The sequence below is a fragment of the Neoarthrinium moseri genome, assembly GCF_022829205.1.
Source record: "Neoarthrinium moseri strain CBS 164.80 chromosome Unknown scaffold46_Wmoseri_CBS_16480, whole genome shotgun sequence".
Lineage (NCBI taxonomy): Eukaryota > Fungi > Ascomycota > Sordariomycetes > Amphisphaeriales > Apiosporaceae > Neoarthrinium > Neoarthrinium moseri.
The window spans coordinates 293657-320867 of NW_026055160.1; the positions used below are offsets into that span (position 1 = coordinate 293657).

General features: G+C 51.3%; 11 protein-coding genes across 11 annotated transcripts; 3 read left to right on the forward strand and 8 right to left on the reverse strand.

Moving 5' to 3' along the window:
• Nucleotides 1-46: 46 nt before the first annotated feature.
• JN550_009793 (uncharacterized protein) lies at nucleotides 47-681 on the reverse strand (the record flags this gene model as incomplete). Its single annotated transcript, XM_049321903.1, has 3 exons — nucleotides 47-206; nucleotides 258-405; nucleotides 471-681. The coding sequence occupies 3 exons, from the start codon at nucleotides 679-681 to the stop codon at nucleotides 47-49; spliced, it is 519 nt and encodes a 172-aa protein (XP_049168325.1).
• Nucleotides 682-2176: 1495 nt separating this feature from the next.
• On the forward strand, nucleotides 2177-2833 carry JN550_009794 (uncharacterized protein; the record flags this gene model as incomplete). The annotated part of the gene is made up of 1 exon (XM_049321904.1): nucleotides 2177-2833. The coding sequence occupies one exon, from the start codon at nucleotides 2177-2179 to the stop codon at nucleotides 2831-2833; it is 657 nt and encodes a 218-aa protein (XP_049168326.1).
• A 369-nt stretch (nucleotides 2834-3202) lies between these two features.
• On the reverse strand, nucleotides 3203-5107 carry JN550_009795 (uncharacterized protein; the record flags this gene model as incomplete). The annotated part of the gene is made up of 6 exons (XM_049321905.1): nucleotides 3203-3765; nucleotides 3881-4042; nucleotides 4094-4653; nucleotides 4707-4794; nucleotides 4871-5008; nucleotides 5059-5107. The coding sequence occupies 6 exons, from the start codon at nucleotides 5105-5107 to the stop codon at nucleotides 3203-3205; spliced, it is 1560 nt and encodes a 519-aa protein (XP_049168327.1).
• Nucleotides 5108-8375: 3268 nt separating this feature from the next.
• Nucleotides 8376-10863, reverse strand: JN550_009796 (uncharacterized protein; the record flags this gene model as incomplete). Its single annotated transcript, XM_049321906.1, has 3 exons — nucleotides 8376-8696; nucleotides 8752-9454; nucleotides 9503-10863. 3 exons carry the CDS (start codon nucleotides 10861-10863, stop codon nucleotides 8376-8378), a joined length of 2385 nt encoding a protein of 794 aa, XP_049168328.1.
• Nucleotides 10864-12313: 1450 nt separating this feature from the next.
• JN550_009797 (uncharacterized protein) lies at nucleotides 12314-13810 on the reverse strand (the record flags this gene model as incomplete). The annotated part of the gene is made up of 2 exons (XM_049321907.1): nucleotides 12314-12667; nucleotides 12725-13810. 2 exons carry the CDS (start codon nucleotides 13808-13810, stop codon nucleotides 12314-12316), a joined length of 1440 nt encoding a protein of 479 aa, XP_049168329.1.
• Nucleotides 13811-14962: 1152 nt separating this feature from the next.
• On the reverse strand, nucleotides 14963-16513 carry JN550_009798 (uncharacterized protein; the record flags this gene model as incomplete). Its single annotated transcript, XM_049321908.1, has 1 exon — nucleotides 14963-16513. The coding sequence occupies one exon, from the start codon at nucleotides 16511-16513 to the stop codon at nucleotides 14963-14965; it is 1551 nt and encodes a 516-aa protein (XP_049168330.1).
• Nucleotides 16514-17229: 716 nt separating this feature from the next.
• On the reverse strand, nucleotides 17230-18227 carry JN550_009799 (uncharacterized protein; the record flags this gene model as incomplete). Its single annotated transcript, XM_049321909.1, has 2 exons — nucleotides 17230-17777; nucleotides 17858-18227. 2 exons carry the CDS (start codon nucleotides 18225-18227, stop codon nucleotides 17230-17232), a joined length of 918 nt encoding a protein of 305 aa, XP_049168331.1.
• A 1002-nt stretch (nucleotides 18228-19229) lies between these two features.
• Nucleotides 19230-19840, forward strand: JN550_009800 (uncharacterized protein; the record flags this gene model as incomplete). Its single annotated transcript, XM_049321911.1, has 2 exons — nucleotides 19230-19533; nucleotides 19605-19840. 2 exons carry the CDS (start codon nucleotides 19230-19232, stop codon nucleotides 19838-19840), a joined length of 540 nt encoding a protein of 179 aa, XP_049168332.1.
• A 1791-nt stretch (nucleotides 19841-21631) lies between these two features.
• On the forward strand, nucleotides 21632-22900 carry JN550_009801 (uncharacterized protein; the record flags this gene model as incomplete). The annotated part of the gene is made up of 4 exons (XM_049321912.1): nucleotides 21632-21772; nucleotides 21846-22212; nucleotides 22268-22385; nucleotides 22444-22900. 4 exons carry the CDS (start codon nucleotides 21632-21634, stop codon nucleotides 22898-22900), a joined length of 1083 nt encoding a protein of 360 aa, XP_049168333.1.
• Nucleotides 22901-23023: 123 nt separating this feature from the next.
• On the reverse strand, nucleotides 23024-23665 carry JN550_009802 (uncharacterized protein; the record flags this gene model as incomplete). The annotated part of the gene is made up of 1 exon (XM_049321913.1): nucleotides 23024-23665. One exon carries the CDS (start codon nucleotides 23663-23665, stop codon nucleotides 23024-23026), a length of 642 nt encoding a protein of 213 aa, XP_049168334.1.
• Nucleotides 23666-24742: 1077 nt separating this feature from the next.
• Nucleotides 24743-25423, reverse strand: JN550_009803 (uncharacterized protein; the record flags this gene model as incomplete). The annotated part of the gene is made up of 3 exons (XM_049321914.1): nucleotides 24743-24897; nucleotides 24951-25193; nucleotides 25246-25423. The coding sequence occupies 3 exons, from the start codon at nucleotides 25421-25423 to the stop codon at nucleotides 24743-24745; spliced, it is 576 nt and encodes a 191-aa protein (XP_049168335.1).
• Nucleotides 25424-27211: the final 1788 nt, after the last annotated feature.

The window sequence follows — 27211 nt, forward strand, 5'->3', positions numbered from 1 at the left end:
GCGATGCAGCGTCCCTGTTAAGAGCCTTTCAGCAGCATAGGCAAGACTAGTCATCCAGTCCTGGGCAATTCTCCGATGTGATGTCCGTGATCTTGGTCCAGTCATAGGGATCAGTCCAAATCAGATCAAAGGAATCATCGGGGTAACCGTCGACATCCTTGGCTCCAAGCGCCTCGGCAAGATTGTTGAGCTGTTTATGTTCCCAGCTGCGTCGAGTTAGGACTGAACGGAGATAGTCATTTTATGAGACAACCTACCAAATCAAGATGTTGCCGCTGCCGCTGTAGCTTTTGACAACGTCTGCGACGCAATCCTCATCATCACGGTCGCAAGAGGTGTCAACTTTCAATCCCAAGTCTGTGGCGAGAGGTAGCACAGTGTCATACGGCCTCTGACGTGAGCCATCTAGATCAAGACCAATCAGCTTCATGTTGGGCCTGCAAGAGAGTGGCGACGCTGCGTCTACTCACCACTCTTGGGCGTCTGCGCCATGATGTGTCCAATGTCATAACCAGAAGAAGCGCCAAATACGCTTCGAAGACATTGTGCTCGCTTTTCACCGTCCGCGCTCAAGCCCGTCTCATCGTCGTCGGCGGGCTTCTCTCCATGGCGGATAAAATAGACGGTAGGCGTGGCGGCCAGAACCGTTGACGCTAAGAGAACCAAAGGAGCAAGATGCATCATGAGAGACAGAAAGATGAGTAACAACCGTGATCAACCAAGGAAATAGGGGCGCGCAGCTTCCTTAAGTAGCAGAGGTCATTCCAGGATGTTGTTTGTGGCCATGCCCCAGATGGCTCAGTCTCGATCTTCATTGGCTACATCGTCACAGCTAAGCATTTGGGGGTGCCGGGGGGCCCTGCCGATCATTGCTTATTGCCATCCCGCCCAACCCATCTTGCAGCTCTAGCTCAGATCCTAGCTTCTACACGTGGTACCGCACCTGGGCATCATTTGACATGATCTAACACACGACCCAAGCCGAGTCCCGATATGACACTGACGGAAGGGTAAGGATTGGCCAGTGCCAAATCATTGTCAGAAATGATGCTGCGCCTAAGCCCTCAGGCGTAGTATCAAACCAACTACGACTTGCAGCGCACCCTGCCATACGATCACTCTGCACCACAGGAAAGTTCTTGCCTCGTCCTTCCGATTAGTAGCGTCGTCGTAAGAACTACACCCCAGCTTGCCGACTTGCCGGTGACGTACCCATCCGAGACATTGCCAAGATTGCTCCTCTGGCCGTAGCTGCATGCGCCGCCATAGATTCATGTTATGCCATCATACTTTGTCATCCATCTTGGGCCTGTGCACGGAGTCCCGCCACTATCCGATGACTAGGGCGCTATAGATCCCGCCAGTAAGACGCATTCCTCGCAGAGTATCGCAGAATTGCTGGACCGCAGAGGCCGGATCGGCCCCACAGCCGGATGCCCACCAGCGCACCTCTATTCTGCGATATGTCTGGTACAGTCACAAGTTTCCCACTATATATTTCTGATCTTCACATGCCAAATTTGAACAGGGGGTGATGGAATACCCTCACAATAGACTAGATGAATGGAGGAGAGCCAACATTCATGTCCAGTGTTCGACGCAGTAGGTTGGCTTAAGGACAAGGGCGGCATGATGTGACGACCTACGACATGGGTGTGTACCTGGGTGCGTACCCATACTGAATCTGTGGCCACCACACCGTAATACATAGATCGATGGGCGGACATTCACCGAGTTTGACATAGAAACGGACACCACGGCTGCCCTCGACGTGACCAAAGACGCGCCAGGTGCAACAAGGAAGAAATCAAGGGTGTTGCAAAATATGCAAAATAATTCTGAATTGCATGTGTAATTGGAAAAGGAATTGTTCATTACATTTTCATTAATAATAGTTACATATTACTGTTTACGATTTTGTATAAGTCAGTTGTACTATTACATGCCTTTTGATTATAGTTAAACATTCCTACATGATAAAACGGTAGTTCAAGAACATATGAAAGACAAAGGAAGCTGAAATTGTGCTGTTCAGAGAGCAACGGTCTAGGCAGACATTTTGGTCTTTTCTACAAAGCCGAGCGAAATCCACTTCCTGCAAAGATTCTGAGTGGAATTCCTAAGATCCGACACGCATACCATCGTATCGACTGTGTACTGACCATCTATCATCGATATGAATACATCCGATGCGCAAGTGGTAGTCCCCCAACAGACATCCAAGAATATGTCGTCCGATCTTGTCAATCATTCCCGTCAGTCTCAAGGTACAGTGATGACCGAGCAAGCAGTATCACCACACACTAACTCTAGTTTTATGGCATTGGAGCCTCGCGCTTCTCCCTCTCCAACCCCACAAGAGGAGAGAGTCCAGGTCACGCTGGCGCACGGTTGCTATTTTTTCGTGAACGTGAATTATCTGCCGTCAAGTGCCATTATTGAGCATGCTGTTCCGTCTAATGGTACCACGTGTGGATGTACCGATGATTCCAAAGCATACATCGCGGCATGGTTGGTAAATTGGGTTCGTTTCATCCTCGAGGTCCCAGGATCTGGCTGGAACAGAAAGCCGGCAGAGGCCCAAGCCGAGGCCGATAAGTTCATCACCCACTGGAACCTTGACGGTAGGGTCCGAGATGGTCTTGCTGATGATGTAGTGAGAGCCGTGCAAGACATTATGAGGACTCTGTTGTTGACCATTGGGGGCAGCAAGCTGGCACGCCAGCTTTACTGGCCCGAGGAGGATACTCCAAAGACGGCGATCACTACCAGCGGTTTCCGCCGGCTCATGCAAAGCGGAAGCAATAAAGTCAAGAATCATCTGAGAAGATGATCTGAAGGTATCAACCAAGGTAAGCAGGATCGTAAGGAGTACCAGCTAGGCGGACCGTGGTCACCCTAGTGTTTTGAGCCACTGTGGGCTCCTAAGAAAAGGTAAAGGCGACATATTGTTGATAGGAATAGACAAATTCATGAACCGCGATCGTAAAAAAGATGTGCTGTAATACTCTTCATTAAACGTGCTATATGACGGAAAAGGTGGTTCAACACGGCCTCGAATATCCAATTTGGGAATCGTGAAAAGCAGAGGTCGTGGTATCAAGTACGACCACAACGCGACCACAAAATTTCCAATCTCTCTCCTAAAACCTGTCTTACTGACCTAGGGATTCTCGCAACGCATTATAAATGGAATCGTTAATCAAACGGTTTTCTCCTCAGTCACGGCCGCGGGTGCCTCCCGTGGCGTTGGCCTATGCACGAACGGCGCATCCACCTTGAGATTGCCGGCTTCGATCTCTTTCTGCAACTCATCCAACCTGCTAGTCTTGTTGAGTTTCTTCCAAGCGGGTCTGCCGGAATCAAAGACATCGTCCATCTCTTCCAGGGTATAGCCCTTGGTCTCGGGAGCCAGGAGGCTCATGTGGATGAACGAGGCGCCGTTGAAAGCGGCGAAAATCATGTACATCTTCCAATTAATGTTCCACAACAGGGGTGGAACACCAAAGGCGAGAACCATGTTCCAGAACCAGTTGGAAGCCGTCGCGAGGGACACAGCCTTGGCTCGCACCTTGCTTGGGAAAATCTCAGCTGGGTACGTCCAGGATGTTGGTCCCCATGTTGTGGCAAATGTCGCAACAAACAGGTATGAGCATGCGACAATGGCAGACGAGGCTGATTTGTTATCTGGCACAATCCAGGTGATCTGCTTATTATCGTCATTCGGGTTGGTGTTAGGTTGGCCATAGACAGCTTGGATAGCGCCTATTCCATTGAAGTCAGCAACGTGCCCTGACCGGCCAAGCGCGGAGGCTTTGATAGAGACAGGCGACCAATAACTTACCTGATATGAATAACCATATCATCATCAAAAACGCACCTACGATGAGGGCAGGCCTTCTACCAATTCTGTCAAGATAAATAATGGCAGGAAGTGTCATGGCCACATTGATAATATATTGAATGGCTGACGTTAGTAGCTCGTCACCAATGTTGGCACCCTTCATGATGTATACAATATAGTACATCATGATGTTCATACCTGTCTGCAAGTTAGTAATTATTCATTCTCTCAATTAAGGTCATAACCTACCGCAAAGTTGAGACCACATCTGTACGGACATGCCAAGCAGGACGCGCTTGAAGATTCGAGGAGCGATGAGAGCCTTGAAACTGGAAACGGCCTCCTCGCGCTCAAAGCGTAGGGCATCCTCGATCTCTTGGTACTCGGCAAGAACCTTGGGATGATTCACATCCCCCTTTCCATGAAGGTTGGCGAGCACCTTTATTGCTTCCTCCCAGCGGTCTTTGGAGGCCAGCCAACGCGGGCTATATGGGAAGAAGAAAAGGCCAATCAGAAGTACGAAGGCAGGAACCATCTGGACGCCCCAGGGAATACGGAAAGCCGACTCTGGCTGATTCTTGTCCTTTGGCCCACCGCCGACCTGCGCAGCACCGTACTGAATAAAGTATTGAATCAAGATACCCCAGGTGATGGCCCACTGCTGCAGAGATACGATGCGGCCACGGATCTCCTTTGGTGCGATTTCGGATTGGTACACGGGAACTATAGATGAGGCGATACCGACACAAAGTCCAGCGATGACTCTTCCAGCACAGAGCATGCCGACATTCTGCGCAGCGCACTGAATACTGATGACTCGTTAGCTCAAATTAGAACACAGTTGTATCTAGCCAAGCCTCACATTGATCCGATGATCCAGAGGACACATGATACCTGAAGAGCAACCTTTCGCGAGTATTTATCGGCGATGAACGAACTCATCAGCGACCCTATGAGTACCGATCAGCTCTCTGACGCGCATGGAGTAGCAGTCTCAAACGCAATTGACACTTTGTATCCACATACCAACGAGGGAGCCTGCGGGCATCGAGGCAGTAATGCCACCTTGGCGATAGGAGACGGGGTAGTCAAAGTAGCGGTTGTAAGCCTCGGTTCCCAAGACACCACTCATTGAGCTGATATCGAAGCCGAAGAGACCACCGCCTTGGGACTGTGTTAGCTCCAGGTCAACCTTCTCATGTTGATGCACCTACCAATGGCGGCGAAGCCGCAGATGAAGTAAACATTGCTCGCCGAATACATCGTCGCGATCGCATTGGCTTTTCAACTCCCTTTTCGTTGGTCCTGGATGCGTGTGACAATGCCTCGAGAACACCGTTGATAGGAAGAAGATTCGCCTCACAAAGACAAGCGGCACAGGAGGAGGAAGAGGACATAGATTGAGATTCAGGCCACGGGGAGGAATGTGCATACATATTACCACGCCGTGGTCCGCCAACGTGGTTCAGTTACACCGTCTCCGAATTTCCAGAGTCCCAAGGAGGATCGAGCAGGGGTCGTTACTGGAGAAGTGATATTGAGCAGGCAGGGATGGCAGCTTATCCCAGACGTGATCGGCAGGCAGCTGAACGTCTCGGGTCGTCGAGGTGAGTGTGGGACGCGCAGATCACCCAATGTCAACCGCCAAGACAGCTTCCGGTGGGAAGCGATGGCACCGCATGCATGTACGCTTCAAGTCCTAGTGGCATGACCATGTGAGAAGATACATCCAGGAAGTTTGTGCCTCGACTAAACCATGTGCATGCTGAATCCTTCCGTAAACCGGATCCTCCCGGTGTTCTGCAACCACTGAAAATTGGTACCGTCTCATGTCATACTCGCGTGAGAGTACCCGGCGGTCAGCCTGCGCAGCGGAGGCCATTGGCCAGCTGCTCATACGCCTTGTACGACACACAGGATCGGACATGAGAAGGATCGTTGAAGATGGCATCACTGATGAGTCAACCTGAACTCGTGTCTAGTGGCTGAACAGCATTTCGACCATGGTCGGAGACTGTTCCAGGACTGCCATATTGGTGCATAGGACTGCATTACGGGCTTGCGGGCCCAGCCAATGGGATCTGTCGTGAATATTGTGGCCCGCGCAGTGCCGAAGCCACAAATCTTCATTGGCTTCCCGGCAAGAGAGTTGGCCAACGGCCTGGTATGTCATGCGACCTAAATAGTGCATCGTCTCTTAAGTCCCTGGAACAGGAGCTGCCACTCAAAATACACCGAGTTACTGGTAGCCTATTCTTGACACGGCGCGTCGATATGTCCCCTACATGCCATCTCCCAACAGACTCGAACACGAGATCAAGCGAAGTTGGTGGACTAACCCAGTGAAGCATCCAATTGGGTATCTGGCTCACCAGGGGGTCCAGTGCTGAGCAGGTTACTGTTTCGCGAGCGAGAAACACTCATGAGACCTGGCTTAACTCCATGTCCACTGCCTGGGGCAAGCAGGTTTGACGGCTCTCACACCCACGTCACTGAGGAAACCGAGTCGTCACAGATGATCTCGTTTCCCAGTTTGGTGAAATAACGCCGGGCTGGCGAGTAATAGGGCACGGATCTGACGAGGAGCGCGAAGGTCAGCAGAGACCGGCGCCCGGATTGATAGCGATGTGGTTGCCAGTCAGTCCCCAGGGCCGAGAGAAGCACCGTCGGGTCATCTAATAGGTTAAAAGATGGTAGGGATCGATATTCTGATGTCGAATGAGATTGGGCTGACACGTTCCATGGCCTGTGATTTTCGTTCTCGGGGCCGGAAGGATTCTTACAGGAAGCTCCCCTGGCTCTTCCTACCGTCCAACTCACGCCAACCCAACAGCCAGCGAGCAAGTGGTGGGCCCACCTTACAAGCATACAAGCATAACTAGAGACGTGGCGCTAGCTTCCCCGCATTCCCCCACAAAGCAACCCCTGTAGACACGCCTGTTCCCTGCAGAATGTAGTCCGCGAATACCGCCGAGGGGCAGGCTAATTCGCAAATGGTGCCTACCGCGCAAGACCCACGACGGATGGCTGTTGGGTAATAAGGAATTGAGACAGACGCTGAAGTGTGATCTGGGGGAAGAGCTGCCGGTGGGCATGTATCCGTTACGACAGACGGCGAGGTCTGCGGGGAGGACGCGAGGATGCATGGCACAAGGCTCCCGCAACGCAGACCAGATGGGATCGCCAGTGTGGTCCTGCCACGCCGGTCCCGAGTAACACAGCAGGAAATGCGCCTGGTTGCATGGTGACGCAGCCAAGGAGGGCGTCCCTTGTGCGACTGACTGACCAAGTGACCGAGTGTTTGTCCGGAACGTTTCGCCCTGCCCGGCTCAGTCGTCCCTGCTCCGAATCAACTGGAGGCAATCAAATTGAAGCTGTCGGGGCAAGGGTCTTTCGACCACCGCAGCACTGCGCTCGAGTAGGAGCAGGCGGGGCTATCTGGTTGCAGGATTTGCCCCGTCTGGTGATCAGTCATTCTTACCATTTGCACACCTCACTGAAGCACCTACAGCAGGGCCCTAGTGCCACTTCCAGATTATGTAACAGCAATCCCAGACATGTGGCAGGACCAGGCTCGTCGTTGTGCAACCTTGGTCGAGCTGAATATGTCGTGTACTAAGCCCGAGGTCGGTGAGGTTACATGGTGGCCCGACCCAATCTTGAAAAGTGATACGCGCATGTGGGAAATGAGCTTATTCCATTGATGGCCCAAGGCCCTGGGCTCTCTGCGTGTGGACTCGGGTCACAAGGCCATCATGGAACAAACCGGAGGTGGTCAAACAATCATTGTCCGCCATTGGTTCCAACTGGGATCACTACCCTTGAACGTCCTGCTTCCTCTCCACATCCAGGCACAAGGCCCAAGAGTGCAGTGAGAAAATGGTGGTCGTGACAAACACCGGAAGGCTGCAACAGCCTAGAGGTTGAGTGTAGAAACCCCTCGAATACTGCGGCGCACAAGTAAGCACGACACGAAGCCCAAAGGAGGTCATGGACCTTGCAACTGTGACATGTTAGCAGGCAGGCGCGTCCTCAGCTTCACCGTGAAGCAGCTGCCGCCATCGAGAGAAGTGCTGAACTGGTTAGATCGTGTCATGAGTGGTCACGAGCCATTCGCAGTGTTGACTCCACTGGAATGGGTGCGGAAGTGGGAATAGTGCAATGCCTGTGTTGATTCTCTTCCCTTGCCACTCGGCCGTAAACCATGTAATCTGTCCATGGAAATCTTGGAATGCAAGGAGTGCCAGTGAGCAGAGGCATGACAAAGCCATGGCCGTTGATCATACCTCCCTCGTATATACTACATGATACCGCAAACGGCGGTGAATTAGCGGGGAGACCAGAAAAACAAAAGGGTATCTGCAAATGCGTTGACCGGACCGCCAACGCCGTCTTTTCCGTTCATATGCGATGCTGGTGCTTGGGCAATCCATGTTTCCACTCGTATCCGTGTCTCGCCGAAAGCCATGAAAAATCAAACCGCCGATTTCGGTCGTGAACGCCTCCGTTGCTCGAAAGTCGACATTGTTGGCTACCATTGCTCAGCCTGATCCGCCTCTGTTACTTCAGGTCTTCGACCCTCGGCGATTCCTCGTAGGTACTCCCTCTGGTAACGGAACGAGGAGTAATTCCCGCCCAGTAGAGGTGCGAGGATGGTGTTGTGACCATGGATTTTCTTCTCTCCTTGGGCCAAGTCTTCCATCCGTTCTTTCAAAGACTCGTAGGCAAGCTTGAAACACTTCTGAACCAGGGGAAAGTTCGATGAGCCACCTGAAATGTCGTTCTCGGGGTTGTTAGGGTCAATGATGGATAGACGATCCATGTTCCTGTACACTAGCTTGCTGACCAGGTGCTGCGGACCAAATTAGCGGCATAAGGGAGTGGGTGGGGGGGAAACAGCAACAAACCTTGGGAATGAACCGCGGGGGGTTCATGCTGATGGCTGTGGTCTCGAAATCGAACTCGACGCCGTAGACCCTGAAGAATTCCATCAAAGTCTCGCCAAGATGATGCTCAGGGTTCATGGTGCCGCTCTGAACCGCTGGCCAATTGTTGAGCAGATTGACAACCATGCAGATTACAGAGAATCCACCAATGCCTCCATTGGCGGGCTCGTTCAAAGCGCGCATGCAGAGGAAATGCTTGACGATGGCGACGATGATGGGCATGGCGGGGTACTGTTCTTTCCATGCCAAGAAGGTATTGATGGCCTGAACGCCGCCGACGTTCTCAAAGGAGATATCAACGCGAAGCCCAGTGGCTTCGTCGACATACTTCACCAGGGGAACTCGGGCGTGGGCAATAACCTCGACGTCTCTAGCATGCGGTATGCCATGGCCGATAAGGAAATCCCTCAGTCGAAACAGCTGGTTCCTTGCGCCAAGAGAGGGCTGCGCTCCTCTAAGGAAACTGTCGGAGCAGACGACAATGTCCATGTCGGCGGTAGGTAGATAGAGACCAGACATGAAAGAGCCAAAAGGGCGAACATTCGCGGTAGAACGCCAACGTTTGACGATACTCTTGAGACCATCAACCATGTCCTGGCGAACCTTCTGCTCAAAGTCTCTCGGTCGCACATACTCGAAAAAATCACGAAGTTCCTTGTGTAAGCTGTGCAAGTTAGCTAGGTGCCACGGTATCCAGATGCAGTCGACTCACCGGACGCCCATGTTGGGCTCTGAACTGTGGTCACGAGTAGCCCACGGACAGGGGGACTCGCCATCCTTGACCTGCCAGGCAAGGTCAATGTAGCCGTCAGCCTTCATCTTCCTACCCTTTTGCAGTCTCTGGTGGGGGCGTTTGATCTTGTCATCAAGAGTTCGCTTGCGGCTGCCAAGAGTACTGGAAGGTGTGAGATCAACGGGGCCGTTTCTAGCACGCGTAGAAGTCGACGGCGGATGAGCCCGTGCAGATCCTTGGCCCTGATTGTCTTTGGTGTCGAGGTTGCCGTTTGCGCGCTGGCCTTCGAGAACCGAGATTTCAGCAGCACTGGGGCGGGGCGGCAGAGTCGACGAGACGGAGGTAGAGTGGGGCAGCGCCGTCGAATTGGACAGGCCGTTTTGATACTGCGGCTGCGATTGTGACTGCGACTGCTTCGATGGGCCATTGGTACGCTTGTTCTTGTCGTCGTTGTCATCGTCGCTGAAGTCAAAGGAGATAAAATCTGCTGCTTCGCTGGCAGCGGGTTTCTGAGAGTCGGCATCAACACGAGCCTTGCGGATCATCTGGACGACATCCTTCTTCTTGCGTTGGGTCTCATCGGGGGGTGGGAGCGCGGTGTAAGGGTCCGGATTCGACCACTTGGGGGCATCTTCGCCGTCGTCCGCCAGCCGCACACGCTTCTTGGCGGGTCTCTCGTCTTCCGACCCCGACTCGCCCGAGATGTCCATAGCAGCGTCATCGCTGTCACTCAGGTCCTCGAGGGAACGGTAGGTGGCCTTGCCGGTGGTATCACCCAGAAGGTGCTCGACGTTCTCATCATGCTTCCTATGCAAGAATGGACGGTCCGCAGCCAGCATGGGTGCCCGACGGAAAGGTGCGCCACCCCGACCGCCTCTGAAACCCTGGCCTCCAGGACCGCCACGCCTGGGGCGTCTGCTTGTACGGCCACCTGCGCGGTCAAAGTTGGGGCCGTCGTTGGGGCGGTATCCGTCGCCACGAGGGCCGGGGGGAGGGCCGCGGTATGGATCGTAGCTCTCTTGCACGCCCGGCGGACGCTCGGCACGAAATGTGAAATCGCCCTGAGGGGGGCGGTAGCCATCGCGATTGCTGCGCGCATCGCGGTCGTAGTCGCGGCCGTAGTCCCTGCGCGAGTCGGAGTAAGATGCGCGATATGAGTCTCCACGCTGGTCGCCGTAGTTGTGGCCATTACCATTGCCGTTGGCCCTAGAGTTACCACCCCACGACGGCGGTGGGGGTGCGTAGCCATCGAACGCGGGGCGATAGCCATCAGATCGATTATCGGGTCTGCTCGCTTGCCGCGATCCAGGCCCGGAGGGCGGAGGCCATCGGGAACCCATCGTGTGTGGTGCGGATGGGGGATGGATTGGGATTGGGCTTGGGGTTCCAGATGATGGGTTTTGCGAAAGTGATGTCAACGCGCGAATCTTTGCCGTCGCGCATCGTGCCAATCAATTTAGTTTTGCGACGGCTGCCGACAATTCTCCGGAACCGGTCGGGCCCCATTTTCCCCTAGCCATTCACGGGCTACTGGACATTTAGCGGCCGCTGCCAGGCAACTAGGGAGACCCTGATATCGTGCCTCTGCCCACAGGGGTATACCACCCAGGCACGACAAGTATGCTAAGAACACATACCTGGCTTGGTGTCTAGGTAGATAACCATAGCAGTGTCACGTGTATATGTGATATCCAAGAATTATCACAGTCAACAGTCTGAGTTTGAAGATAGTCTCTTGCAGACGTACCTCCGCGTTCGAACCAGTGCAGATACAGTCAGTCATCGGAATCAATATTGTTGAGTAAGCCCTTCATGGGTCTTATCACAGAGTTGTGCACTTGATTCCTGGACCAACCACAGAAATACAGTTTGCGTGTAGTCTTGTTGCTCACAGGTTATGGTAGTAGAAAGTGCATCCTGGCACAATGAAGCCCAAAGCATCGCTTGGTTGCGTACATCTTTGTCAATATTTGAGACAATAGTGAGACAAGCGGTTTTCTGTCTACATAGGATCAGCGCATCTGTGTCGTTCGATTTCATCTTCTAGTTGCCTCATACCTTCTTCTTACAGGACTTGACAAGATGTGGCTGTTATCCTTAGCTCTGGCATTAAGTCTGTCGTTGCTGCATAATGTAACGCTTATCTTCGTTTTCAAGCACCAGAGAATTCGGTTATGGAAAGCTATCAGACTCACTGCCGTTTTGTCCCTCCTATGTCTAGGGGTAGTGGGACTAATCATCTTGCGGGATGGACTGAATGAAACTGGGCGGCAGAACCTTCGGTGGACCGCTTTTTGTATCTGGGTTATGTTCTTTGCACTTCCAACCTTAGCGCTAAGAAACAGCTGGTATATATGGGCAAGCATAGTCACTATTCTCTACCTGGCAACGATACCAGATGTCAGGTTGCTCTTGCAAGCTGGCCTGGCAAAGCATGGATGGATCAAAAAGCATGAAGATCCATTCTGCTGGGTTGACGGCTTGCCGGGGCTTCTCAACCTGAGGGAGACTCTCAATCCTGCGAACAATCACTTCAAGGACACAGTCATGGAGCCTGCCACTCATTGGCTACAAAATATTGTTGATGCAACGCAAGGGAAAGTCACAGAACTACGCAAGTGGTTATTCCAATAGAGAAGCCTGATGATAGGAGCAACTTGCTCTTATTATGGATTTGGAAGCTAGATATCAATGAGCATAGGTTACTTTGAGCGTGACTGCATGTCAAAGTATTCAAGGGTTTGGATTCATATATGATTCTGAGATGCGATCAAATTCCTGGCCGCCTTATTACGGCAATATCCAGGATTCTACATCGTTGGGGCATTTCGCATCTAATGCTCCAATGAATGACTCAACGCGATCCATCATCCATCCAGATACAGCTAACTTTACGTCAGCGTCACTCTCGTGGCGCCGGTGACCAGTTTTGATTGTGCTTGAAGTCTTGCATAAGCGTTCATGCTCGTAGAAAACGAATTGTAGGCAGTCAGACATTTCGCTACAGTGGCTTTGACATTCTTCAAAAGTTTCCATGGGTCCCTCGTCATCACTTGAGTCATTGTCCCAATTCTCCACTTTGTAGCCAAGCTTTGGGAGCATCAAGGCATGGAAAACATCACGATGACGAAGAAAAGTCGAGTTCTATAAAGGTTGGATCATTAACTGGGCCCTGAATCAGGGAGAGAACGAGATACTCACCTCTTCTTTCCACATTTTCTCAAATCTGAATACCTCATCAATGTCAGAAGAGGTCATGTGATGATAGGTCGAGACGTAATAACACCATGCATAGTGCTCGGAAGACCGCATTGTGGCACTGTAGTCCATAGCGAATGGCGACTCTCCGAAGAAGTTAGGGCGCTGCCAGGAAAGCTCCACCCCAGCATCCTTCATAGCAATACCAAGGATGCAGTCACCAGCCCAATGATTAGCAGTCAATTCCTCATATACTCCAGGCTTTGTTGCACGATATTCCACCAATGCCTTCATAGCGGGCTGCGATATAACAAACCCTGCGCCTCCATAGGCAAAGATATCGTCTCCAATTTGCACCTCTTTTCCTATATAGTAGGGCTTGGAGGGGTCAATTTTTGACAGCCAATGGAGAAAGTTGGTCCAGTTGATATAAGTATCGCCTTCCATGAAAACATACCATTTCGCATCATGCCGTTGGCGGTAGACCTTGTCTACCATTGGTAGAAACTTCCATTTATCCAGCTTCCACCCTGGGCTATCGCGACCAGCAGGTCCGTTTGCCGCGTTGGCCCATCCTTCAAGTTCCTCCACCGTGAAAGAACCTCGTCCACCTTCTTGAAGGCGTCGATAATATGCGAAATCCGGATTGCTCTCCACAATTTCAGGGGCAAGCTCATCTAGTGCGTTCATGACATGGTATCCACCAATATCCTCTTCGAAATCGGACCAGATTCCATAGTCATTCGATGACAAGCAACGCAGTGTAGTGTTGAAGTGAGCGGGAAGCCTTTCGAGCGCCTCGTTTGCTCCTGTCCTCAGGACCAGGAATATGTCTTGCAAACCCGAGGTGATATCGCATGAAACATCGATGTTTTCATCGGGAACATCCTCGATGTGCGTATTGTCAAAGCGGATGTCTTCAACGAGTGTATTTCCCAATTGCGTGTCCACATTGGATTGCTTTGACGGAAGGTGCTGTATGGAGCCACCATATGTCTCCCTGTGATCAATAAAGTAGAAAAGAATAATTATCATGAAGATTGCTGTAGCAACATGTCGTTGTCGGAACCATTGGAAGCGTGCGCCCATGGCACGGGGCTCAATGCGATAGCATTGAGGGGTGTGACGCGTACGACTTCAAAAGAATAGGTATTTCGGCGATGAGAGAAGCGGCAAGAAAGCCCAAAGTCAAGGCAACTTTGTGTGATAGAAAAGAATGAGAGATGGACCTGTCTCGATGCCCATGCAAATTTGCATTCGAAGGTGTAGTCAGATGTTGGAAGAAGTTACGAAAGTCACAATAGGGTTAGTAATATGGAATGTTACTTTGGCAACCTGATTTCAGGCCCTGGCCGGGGCTGACCTGGAAATAAGACCGTGTTATCCAAAATGGTGAAGCGCGGTGACTTCGTGGCGGGTATTGAGATACCACAATTGGTTGACCCAGGATCCACTCAACACAAATGCAAGGCCTATGCCAAGGGTCTTCTGCCGTTTTATTGGCTATCCTGCTGATGGGGTCCAAAGAATCGGCCTCTCCCCTGTCATGCGGGCCGATCAAAGTTGCATTAACGCCCCCCGCACGTCATTCTGCTGTAGGTATTGCGATACACTTGTGGTCTGGTCGTGGAGTTGCATACAGAGATACCATCTCGGTGAAAAGTCAGGCAACTTGAAGTGTTGGAGTAATCCATAATGCCAAGTTGAAATACTTTCTGGTGGTTCTAGGAAGGAGGGAGAATATGGGAGCTGACGGAAGAGTTGGTTGGCAGAGAGGGGCCGAAGATCACCATGGATCTGACAGGGATGTAGCCTAGCCCCAGAGAGTCGAGCGTGCGCAGGCAGGCGGCGCAGGCATGTGTCTTCATGGTTGCATGGGTCCCTTGAGGATGGTCGTCCCTAGTGAAAGTCACAGAAAAAGACAAGTGTATCGCTTGACGTTTGCTCAGCAAAATGTCACTAGGTCATGAGCTTGGCAGACGCCACATCCGCAAGCACAACTTGGCAAGTCTTGATAGCTTTCAGAGACTCTTAAGGCCAACACTCGTCATGTAGTTGATCTCAATTCGTCAAATGCTGTGACACGTACTCAACTATAATTAATACCCATTCCATTCGACACAGTCCCAACTGGACGCTTCTGTGCTATTGCTTTTTCCATTGTATTTGCTCTGCTTTGGGTACACACAATGCTCTGTTTGGCATGTGTTAGTGCCAGCCAGCTAAATGGATTAACGGGCGTCACTTACTGCGCTGTGCCAGAATATTCCGCGACGCTACATCGTCGTTTTCGTATTTCGTGCCCACCAACAAGTCCGGTGCCTGCCCCTGCTCAACCCAGTTCACCAGCGCCAGATAGGCGTTGTGCTCCGCATCGAGCATGTCGGGGTCGAGCGGGGATCCTTGTCCGATGTCCCAAGCCCCGGGGCCGGTAGAGCAGTGGCTCATGCCGGGGATGAAGAAGATGCGGTAAAAATCGTGCATGTCGTCTAGCGATGCGTTCATATTTGCTTGAGCGCCGCTGTAGTACCACTCGGTCAATTCCGACGGAACCGTCGGGTCCCATCGTCCATGGTACGAAATGATCTTTCCGCCAGCCTCTTTGAACTCGCCCAAGTGTGCTTTACTGATGGGCGTATTAGTCAAACCTACGTCCAGAGACGAGGCATATTCGACGTCAGCTATGCTGAGATTCAGGTCCGACCAGTTCGAATCATTGTATACGATCCCGCGGAAGTAGTCGCGGACCTGAGGAAAAGTACTCCCGAACCCGCCCGTTCCATTGATTGTGTTACTTGCGAACGTCCTTGGATCCGCTCCAAGTGTGAAGCTGGGGTAGACAAAGTGTCCGCTGAGATCAACCATTGGCTGGTATGCGAGTCTAACCGTGTTGACTTGCTCTCCATTCTGTAAACATACGGAGTCATTCAAGAAACCAGCTCCACAAGAGAAGATTTGTGGATCGAGCTTCAGGTGTGTCGGGTTGTCGATCATTCCATCAACCACTCCGTCTTCTCCATCGAGGATCTCAATTGTCTTTGCAGCAATGGCCTCGAACTGTTGATACGTGACGTAAGCCGACGTATTGACGTCAGGCCATCCGTAACGTTCTGCAATCAAGTACCACTGAGTGACGATTCTTATCCATTCCACCCCCGGCGCACCAAGCAACATCCCATCATAGTCGTCCGGGTAAAGCGTTGCACTGCTCAAGCCCTGTCGGCCTGCTGTACTACATCCGATATAGTAGTTGTATTCGGTGGGCCTCCCGTAGTACTGCTTTGACAGTTCCTTTCCAACCTGGGCCTGAACATGGTTGGCACGGTATCCGAAATCCTTGATGACTTCAGGCTGGTTTAAAAAGTAGTCGATGCCTGACGAGCCGTTGTGTCCACTGTTCGTGCCAAATGCTGCAAAGCCAAGGCGTGCGGCGTTGCCGACACTGCCATAGTCGATGCAGCCTCCAAGCCCTCCGCCACCAGTACCAACAAACCGTCCGTTCCAATCATCAGGGAGCCAGGCCTCGAAATGAACACTGCTACTGTCACTAGTAGCCGTGTCAAGGACAACTCGGCAGAGGTTGGCGGTAATGTTAGTCGTGAACCCGTAGCACGTGTCTGAAGTTCCAGGCAAGTCAATAACCTCTCCTGCTTTGTGATACGAAACGTATGCAATTGTTGTGTTGGCGATATCAAATCTTGCTGCGGCAGTGCTGCAACCCTCTGGACCTGCTGCGGAGGCAAGACTGAGGACGCTCGTCAGCGCCATTAACAATAACTGGATCGACAGCATTATGGATGATTTTCAGACGGACAACATTCTTGAGCTTCAGTTACACAAGTGCTAACAACATGCTAATCTCGCCAAGCGTCTTTTGTTTATAACTTATATATACGCATCTCGACCTCGGCAGATCATGACGGGACATAGGCAACCCGTAAGACCGCGGGGAACCATGACTCAGGTTGCAATCATGCTAAGTGGGGACATCCCCAAGGCGGGGAATGAGAGGTTCTATTTTTCTAAAAGACGTGGAAATGCTTTACCGGCGGAGGAGGGTTCGCGAACTTGGGGATTTGGGTTCTAGATCGGGGTTAGTGACGTGTTATCAAGAAGCGGACCGTCCTAGGAGACAGGCCCATTCCGCGTTCTAATGCCTGGAGATCAAAATTTACTCTCGTGACTAGTCTGCTCACAACTTTGCGTGAGGCATACTATAGTAGCAGCTGTAGGGCTTTGACCAATCAGAAAGAAATCTTGTCGGGCTATACAAGATAGCTCTTGGAAGCCGTCAATCGTGAAGCTAGCACTTGCTTCCCATAACTATGTGCCCGAACCCTAAAACCGCTGCAAACACGACATGGTGCTGGTGTAAAATATCTGTAATCGATTGAGTATCGTTACTAGCGATTATTTATCCCAAACATCATGTCTGTCTCATGGCAATTTGGGCGGATTACACAATGGAGAAAATCTCTTTTGAAAACGGGGGTAGTTTTCTGCCAAAATCAGGGGCCTGAATTTCCCTGCACTCGCTTCATGACATCAGCACATTCCTGTGCCAGCTGCTTAGTCGATTTTTCAAGAGCTGTAACCTTGCTGATCCACTCAAAGCGCTCGATCCAGTACGCGAAGCGCTTTTTAGACCAACCCTTTGTGCCCTTCCAGTTAGTCTCATCCCAGTCATGCTCATGTGACATGGGTCCCTCCATTCCGTATATCACTTTGGAGTTGAGTTTAAACCACGCTGCTGCTCCAGGAACCCAGTAGTTGAGAGACCGGACATCCCGTTGCTCAAGTTCATAGTCGCGATAGTCCAGAAAGGCATCCTCCATGAAGTCCTCTTCTTCATCGATGTCAGGGTGATGGAAGACCTCCCATGGGGTCTTCTCAAGGGTACGCCTGATGACCCAGTCTGCATCTGATACCATATTGAGCTTGGGGTTGCCGTGTGTGGTGAGCTTGGAGCAGAAGGCATTCATGTTGATCCAGGCCTGTATTTTGGTCTCACGGTCTAGGTCAGTAGAAGCCGGCTGCTTGACTACAAATGGTTCACCTAGGTTAGCAAACGAACAGGCAGTATGATGGAATGACCTTGACTGGGATTGCATTTTTGGATGCAGGATAAGGACTTACAGTTCCACGCGAACTCTGCCCACTCCTGGTTGAAGTCCGTCATCAGAATATCAGCGCCATGCGAATCAGAAACTTGGTGCATTTCAAATACAAGCTCCGCTAGTTTATCATTGAACTCGGTCAGCTCCTTGACTGCATTGTTGATCGTGCGCCAGATGCGGGAGCACTGGCTTTCAGCGGGAGTTGACCGGCTGCTAGGGCTCTCTCGAATAGCCCGCAGGTAAGGCCGGGTGATGTTAAGTGCGACATCAGATACGGACGTTTTGGAGTTGGAAAAGAGGCTTTCGAGAGCAGACAGCTGCTCAGGAGAAGGAGGGCCTGCCATGATCTTTTGCTCCTCCATGAATCCCTTATACGATGTCGATGCCATGGTCACTTTAGGTGCGTGCAATAGGTTTTAGAACAGACTCTCAATAGAAAGAAGGATATGAATTTCGAAGCTGAAATTTCAGTTTAGAGGTAAAAGATCACAGCAGAGCGCGATGATGGGGGTTTAGGCAAGAATGCTCGAGTGAATGGTCGTGCAACTGTAGGCACCCGTAACGAATGACGTCAAAGAGCTGCAAGGAACTAGTTAGTCAGTCCTGCCTGCCTCGAGAACCAAGCTGCTCAAAATAACGGGCCAATGCTTGCAGATGTGCCAAGGCCACGATCATGTCAGACTCCATGGGAACACTGAAACAGAAACGGGTCAATGCATATTGTCCTCCGCCGCGATAGGAATGTGCACTGCGTCAATGCTCAGGACCCCAACCAATGAACCTTCGATGCCAGAGCAACCTGTATCGTCTCAATTCGAATCGTCATTGCCGGAATCTCTAGATTGAACACTGAATCAACCTGTTCGAGTAACCTGTATCCGCGACATCTGGACGAGAGATATGGTAATCAGGAATAGTACCGGCAGCCCCAAATCCAGTCTTCCATCATGAAATAACGACAGCAAAGCCTTGGACGAACAAGACATGTCTCAAAACTGGGGGAAACTGATGGCCACGGTATATAGGTTCTACAACATGTGTTTCACAACCACTGAGATATTACCAACGTAAGCTGATCGACGCTGTGCTCTGGGACGTTGGCAAGAGCCCCAGAAGGCGACGTACTGTAGCATTTGATTACCCAGTGTGTTTTACGACACAGATCCACTGCATTATCATTCCAAGTTCAAAGATTTCATATACAGATCAGTCTTTGCGTGCGAGTAGTATATATTCTCGTTTACGCCATCTAAAGTACGATGTTGAAGCATCACACCTGAAGTTTCACACCCAACACTTGACAGCCGAGTTCTATACCCATTCGAAAAGTTACTAGTATTCGAAACCATTCAAACACAATACCCCTTTTAGACCACAAAAACAGTTTCACGATGCGTTTGTCCAGCTCCCTTGCCAGTATTCTCTTGGCCGGTACCAGGCTCACTGGTTCGGTCTCAGCCTATCCTGCCCATACCGAGAGTCAGGCCGAGGCCCGCGAACCCGAGTTTGGTGCGCTAGACTCTCGTGGACTTACGCTCAAGATTGGCAAAGAGCCCGGTGGTGACGCCAAGTGCCCTAAGACGACCAACCCAGGCTTTGAACCCCAGCCAGAGCACAAGTACACGATGAACCAGATCAAGCAGGCCTTCCTCCAAGCTGCCAAGCTTGCTGCCGATAGTAAGCAGATCGGGGACAGTAAGTCTATCATTAAGCAATCTAGCGCTGGCATTGGGATCGAACTCGAGGGAACTAATATGGATGCCAAGACAAGTATCCGCATGATTTTGGAAACGGAGAGAAGCTGCCTTTCAAGTGTGGCAAGAATCAGATGGAATTCATCATCTTGCCAAACGGCAAGGTGTATGACGGCAGCGGCAACACCAGAGACATGCCTGACCGCGTTGTCTTCGAGTACTCCAAGAGCAAAAAGGAGTTCAAGGCTAACTACTGTGGTGTCATGCGCCACGGTCCTACGCGTGATTTCCTCCACTGCAAGGATTAGGCTCTTTAGGATGATATAACTTTTTATGTTCGCAATTCTTCTGCGGGCATAGAAAAGCTTCGACTGTCAGTTTCGCGATGGCCCAGGATAGTGCCAGGCGTATTGGGGCAGTATGGATTTGGGATCTCTCATTTGCAATAGGTTTCTATGTAGACTAGTGATCCATCAGAGAATGGGGGGCAATGCCTCTTGCTGCAGATTGAAGCAAATTGGGAATTGCGCAGAAACCCAACCAGAGCAACGTACAACGGTGAAACGCGTCTCATATCGATACACAAACCGCTGTTGTATCTGTCTAGTGAGCTTTAGTAGTGTGGCCAGATCCCACACGCGTAGACGTGCGAAGCTAAATAGTCAAAAGAACAAAGTCTTTTGCTGAAGTGGGGCCCATTCAACGCCAATGGGGCAGAAGCTTGACCTCAAAAGCGACTTGTCGTACTTCAGCTGATCACTTTTCTAGCTGTGCACTTCAGTGGTCTATGCTGCATACAGTCTTGAACGCAAGGGACTTTTCAGGCATGCCGCGGGTATCACCTGTTGACATGCTAGATGTGGAAGAATACAATCATTACGCCCACAGGCGGCGTTTTAAAGCTTAATTTCTTGTTTTACAGCGCTTTTGACTTGCCCGTGGCCATTTGTGTGTCACGATCCCGAAAATTGGCGAGGAGCTGGAACCATAGCGTCGACTCGGTTTGGTGCACATAGGAAAGTCGTAAACAATGTCTGATAGAAAGCCTAGGCTTTCCAATACGCGGCCAGCCCACCCTCTCATGACCAGAACCACCCACGAATCAAGTGTCAAGTCTTCAGCTGACGTCACATCAATAGTCCGGCAAGTCGGGCAATCCTTTTGATTGTGTACCACGGCAAATTGTAGGCTTGAAAGAAGCAGCCTGCATGGAGAGCGACAGCCATGGCACTTCTCTATTGATTTGTGCTACCATACCTGTAAGATCGGATCGGACTAGCCCCATTTGCTGTGGCTCGCTATCGATGTGATGCAGCAGCCTATGGCGCGCTGACTGCATGGGGGTCTGCACGCATCACGCGGAGAAGTAGTATGCGGCTTTTCGATCGGCTTAGCAAAGTCCCCTTACCAGTGGGCGATTTCATCTTTTCAGCGCCGAGGGCCTGCGAGGAGTCATTGTGAAAAACATCGGATTGGTATCCAATTATGTGGACCCAGCGCTTAATCCTTGCCTCTCCGCGATCTGTAGCAATCCTATAGAATGCTCGGAACGACCTTCGGCGCTCAGCGGCGACCAGGGATTACGGGCTGCAGGGATCTCATTGGCCCGCGCACGCGAATTTGCAGCCAATCCAATGAAAGGGGGCTTGGAGCGCCTTTTCCAGACCGAGCCAACATCAGGGCAATTCTTGAGGATAGTGACCCGGCCTGTGGGGAAGCGGCCCTGTGCCCGCTGTTCTCGATTCGTTCTTTTGCAGACCGATTCCTTGGCAACCTTCCAGAGGCGGTTATCACTTCATTGCAGCACCACGCGCAGATCCCCTTGCAGCGAGGCACCAACAGCGAGGCCAGTAGCCGAGCCTCGACGGCAGGGTCGCAATATAGGCGGCCATTCCAACGAGTTAGACTTTGATCAACAATGGGTCTTTCTATTCCTGGCGCGACCCTAGACACGGCTTCTGCGCTCCTCGGCCGGTTGTGCGCCCACATTAGATAGCCCTTAAAACGTGCCGGCCGCCCTCGCTTTGGCCCCCCTCCCTCGTGGCTCGCGTCTTACACATTTAGTCAATGTTTCTCATGTGCTGTGCGGCTCATCCAACATGAATTCGGGGATCCATTTGGCGTGTGCCATGTGGGCTTTGACGGCCCTCTCGCTCGCGCTGGTGGTCCTTCGGCTATACACACGGATAAAAATCGTCAAGTTTGTCGGTGTCGAGGACCATCTTTATGCATGGACAGGAGTAAGCTGCAATGAACCCTAGTGGTGCCACTATGACATAGCTTGAGGTCAAGCCGACTGACTTATGAGGGCAGGTTCTCTTCCTGTGCTTCACGATCTTCATTCAAGTTGCCGTCCATTTTGGGCTGGGTCGGAGCTTCTGGTCATTAAGCATTGCCAGTTCATCGGATGCAATCTTCTGGACCTATGTCGCAAACACATTTGCCATAGTTGGGAATGCAATGGCAAAGCTATGCATGGGGCTCTTTCTCTTACGTGTGGTCCAAGTGCGGTGGCACAAGATCGTTCTATGGGGCATGGTCTTCGTGATAACAGCAACGAGTCTAAGTCTGGCTGTCATGCTTTGGAACCAGACGACACCCATCAAAGCAAGTTGGGATCCTTTTAGGACACGTGGGAAGTGGAATATTTCGATTCAACCCATGAGTGTTGGGCTGGGAGGTGCGTTGCCAAGGATACTGTCTCTTGCGTATGAAGTTTTGCTGACACCTGGTAGTCTGGTCTAGCATCTGCGACTTCTTTTTCGCCATCTTTCCTTGGTTGTTCATATGGTCGCTCAAGATGCCGCAAAAGGAAAAGATCATGTTGGCCACGGGGATGAGCCTAGGTGTGATGTGAGTGCAGAGTGGCTGATGGTTTATACTTTAGGGACAATTACTGATTCACGACTAGTGCGGGTGCATGCGGTATCGTCAGGACGGTGGTGCTTGCGCGGTTGGATGTCTACAACTACACACTGAATTTTGTGCCATACTTCGCTTGGGCTGGCGCCGAGATAGCTGTCGCTATGGTGTGTATTGGGATTCCAACGTTACGGCCGCTCTACCTGAAGAGCCGCGGGATCACCTCGACGTATGGGAGGCAAGGCCACAGTCAAGCCAGCGAATTGCCCCAGTTCACAATGGTTGAGAAGAAGAACACGAGTTCTCCAAATGGGTCACCGCAGATGCCCCATCACTCCAGAACCGAGTCAGGCCCTATCAAACCATCGAGCGTGTATACGAGAGTGTCCAGTCGGGACAGCAGGGACGGAATATTAGAAGCAGAACAGGGAGAAATTGGAGTCATTTGGGTAAAGAGTGAAGTACAAGTCCAGCAGGATCACAGGAACTGGCTGCTCCAAGACTAGAGCGCTGACACAGTGTGTCATGAAAGATTTATTTTGTCGACGCAAGTCACCTCAACGAATACCCAAAGTCTTAGACAATTAGTAATGGTAAAATTGTATTAACCTCCACACTCTCATATACCTCTACTTCAATTGCGTGGCCAAAGCAACTACTTGGTCCAGTAAAGCCTTGTCCTCGCCGGCAGCGTTCTTTGTAACCTTATCCCGAAGATGGTCTACCTGCAATCCTGCTGCTGTGGGCGGATTGCCCTGTGCTGTCTGGATACGACTGACTTGAAACTGAAGGAAGAACTTGGGCACCTTGATAGCCAAATTTCCACCGACACTGCGGATGCCGGCCTCTGTCGCGAGGTATGTGTTGAGCTGGTCTTGGAATGTCTGCAGGTCGCTACTAGCAAGGGGGTTGGCCGTGGCGAATTTCGACAAGGCAAATTCTAGAGGAGTCTGGTTGGATTGACTGAAGTCGATGGAGGAGAAGGAGACGCCCCCACTTGTGACGTCGGGCACACCAGAAAGGGTCTTCACTGAAGCATCGCAGGTGATGTCAGATTGGATGTTGGTCACCACGGTCGCAACCTCTGCCGGCAGGGTGTCGCTGCCAATCACGAAGCAGGCAGACTGGCGGCTCTCGAGGGTTGAAGAGACCGCTGGTGACTTCGTGAGAGGAACTATCGTGTTTGGCGTAATGAAAGGGATCGATGGCGCAGCGACGGAGAGGCCGGCGAAAACGGATACGCCGAGGGTGATGAAATGTAGCTTAGGCATGATCGCGGCAGAAGGTAGATGGGCTACGCCTTAAGTTGTCCTGGCGATGCGTTGGAAGAGAGGGAGAACTCGATGGTATAAAACGAATGAAACCCTGACCAGAGGGGGCGATGATCACAACCCAGGAAGCGAACCTTATGAGTGGAAGTGGGTGCGGAAAGAACAGACGATCACGTTCTCATCTTCCCAAGAGTCATGATCGACTTTTAAACGACAACAGATGTCAGTGCATAGAAATGCCAAGAATAAACTATTTCCGTCAAATCCTAGATCGTGACTTGTACCTGGGGGGAAGGCTAGGTTTTCGTCTCATGTCTGGTCGGCGTGGTTTGAGGAGCGACCAGGCTCTCGGAGACACGGCCGGAATCGACGCTGTTTTGCGGCCAACATGACCCTTTTCGACTTAGGAGGACTTGCAAGGTAGCATCAGTGCTAAGGCCTTCTACCTTCTCGGACGAGGAATCGCAAAAAGGACTCGCGAGGTCGTTGGGACAGCTGCAAGGAGCGAACAAGAGCCTCAACTAGGCCCCCTTCATGGGAACTGCGACGTTTTGGGGGGTGCCATCTCCACACTCTTGGGTTTCAGGGGCCGGATGCACCAATCACCGTATAGCGCTTTGCATGATCTGCAGCAAGCCCTGGGTCAGCCGCCGCTAACTTAGGCCCCGCTTCCAGGTCTGGAGTTATTCTTGACCTCATGTCTCACAATTGGCGCGATGGCACAGCAATGGGTTGACCGCTTTTGGTCCGAAATGAAGGACTCGCCTCCAGACATAATAGGCCTGACCATATCATTATAGCACAGCTTTTGAATACAGTAAGAGCGCCATGTGACGCGATCGCGGCTTTATTATTATTAGAATAAGTCACAAGCCGTTAATTAAGTCTCTGCGATCCGCCACAAACAGTTCTCAGCGACTGTTCGAAGGTACTATTCGCGGGCCATGAAAAAAAGTTGCAGACAGAATATGAAAACTTGAACAATTATGCATCGCCAAGATGTTGCCAGGGAACACTCAACACCCAACCCCCAACGTGCACCCACCAAGCCCCATGATATCACTGATTAGATCAAAGTCAGATCAAACCCAGAAGCCCGAGACCAACGGCCTTGAGAAGTTCGTTGGCGATTGACTTGACTGCGAGTAGCAGACCAGCAACGACATGATCAAGGGCTTTGAGCAGCTTCACGAGAGCAAGGACCAGTGGCGTAAGGTAAATGATGACCTTGGCTGTGAAATTCTTAGCATGACTGCACCGTGGTTGAGGTTTGAAGGGCCCATACCAAGACCAAGCTTGAACAGTAGAACCTTCACAGTGCACAGGATCTCATAGATCAGCTTGGATACGATGACGAAGATGTCTGCCTTCTTCCATCCGTGGCGTGCCTGAAGGTCCCGCTTTGCGATGTTATCGGCAGCAGTGCTCAACAAGACAGTGATAGCATCCAGCTGAGGAGCAATGTCGGCGGCGGCTTTGTCAGTCTGAGGACCGGTGGCTGTGTCCGGCACGGCATCAACAGTCTTGTCTGCACATTGATCAGTTCAAGCTTCTCGCAAGGTTGAAGAGAGGCTCCCTACTGATCTGGCCAGTCTGTTCCTGGACCTTGGCAAACAGGTCTTCAAGAGCGACGCCTTGAGTGGCAAAATCCTCGTCATCTTGACGTTTAGCCAGAGCCTCTACAGCGCCAATGGGATTGGCAATGGTGCTGGCGAAGAGGCCGCCAAAAGCGAAAAGTGCCAGGAGAGTAGTCTTCATTCTGGATAATCAAGGGTGTTCAAGAGGGTTACCGACTGGATGACTCTGGGTGCTGGGACGAAGGATGTGTTGGTGCTGGTGAGGACGCAAGAAATAGCAAATACCTTGGGCAATCTGGTCTATTTATCTTTGCTCCTTATCACCGTTCACCATCATGCTCGTCAAATACCGACATATGATCCCGTCCATCTTCATCATCTCCAAGTGTGTAGACAAGTATCGCAGCCGGCTGTTGGTATACAACTTGCATGATCCAACATGGAATTACTACCCTATGACGACGATCATTCCTCGATTCTGTGTCGGCTGCGCCAATATTTAACTCTATTTTCGAAGTATTTGTTAGGCACAGGACGTGTGTTGAGTCGATATTACCAGCCAGTAAGCAAATCGGATCTAGTATGGCAGATCAGTGGACTATGTCGCAGTATTGGGTTCTTACCTTTGAAAGGCTTCTATCTTAAGATCAAGTATGGTATACTACAGTGATCTATCCTCCAGATAGACTATCCGATTGGACAGAAGTCGACTGCTTGAAGGCTTGGCCGGATGGCGAAGCCGCATTCCCTGACCTCCTCCTTATTTGGACCAAGACCTTATCTTCCCACATACGAAGCTTGTGCAGCAGCGTTTTTGATTAGGTACTATCGCAGTGGTCTGATGGTCTGACTTGCAAGAAGAGGTGGGGGCCAGCTCGCCATTGGCTACGAATGTTGTCCTTGACTGAGATCTGACCCGACCGCCTATTAGAGAGCTCTGCCTGGCCCGAAAGCTGATCCAAAAGTGCGATGCAACTCTGGCTATCTTGCAGCCAGGAACCGTAAATCATCCATTGGACGCTGATGATGTCAGAGGCTTGAGGAGGCACGATGGCACCAGGTCATGCTTGATCCACTATATAACCCCGCGAAACCGTGAGATGGGACCTGACCATCACATACTCTAGGAATTAAGCTTGTTTCCGGAACCTGATCAACAGTGGTCTAAAACACCTCTGCGCCGCTAATACCTCCCTGAACCCCGTAAAAACAAACGGCTTTCCAGGTGTTCGGACCGCGATACTATCTGAGTCAGGTCGTAGACCGGGAATTGGCTTCGCCCACGGCCCATAACCATTTCTTCCATATTGTTATGCAGCGGCTCTGACTCGATTTCCGGGTCCATTTTGACACCGACCTCACCATTAGGACGTGTTGGTAAAAACAAGATTTCAATCCAATCATCGTACCGGTTGCGTGCTTATGCCAGCCCGCGCTACACGTGGACCTTTACGGAACCTGGGAGGGCGGCTATGCGTCGAATATGACTCAAACCCGAATATTCAAATTCGAGAAATTAATCCCATAATTGTCCGCATATCGCTTGCTGGCTATGAACAACCTGCAATTTATCCTTCCTCTGGACGAAATGCGGGGGAGCGGCTGAAGGGCCAGTTGGCAGGCTGAATAGACAGCTTCGTCAGTGGCTGTACTTTTCAAACCCCGATCGAGATTCACCAACAATGAAATATGATCAAGATGCGATTGGCTGCACGGCGCCTAACGCCACCCAGGCTGCCTGTTGCGTGTTCTCGTGAAGCATGCCCATTAAGAGTATACCAAAGACCACCGAGGTCATTTCATCTCGTCAGCCTGATGGGCACGATGGCATGTCGGTGCATGATAAGTCGGAGCACCCACATATGGGCCCCCCCTACATTTGGGCCCCCGGTAATTAATAGGTCTCAAAACTCAACACCACAACTCAACAATTATTATTAAATTAATTGACCTCTACCACGATACAGGA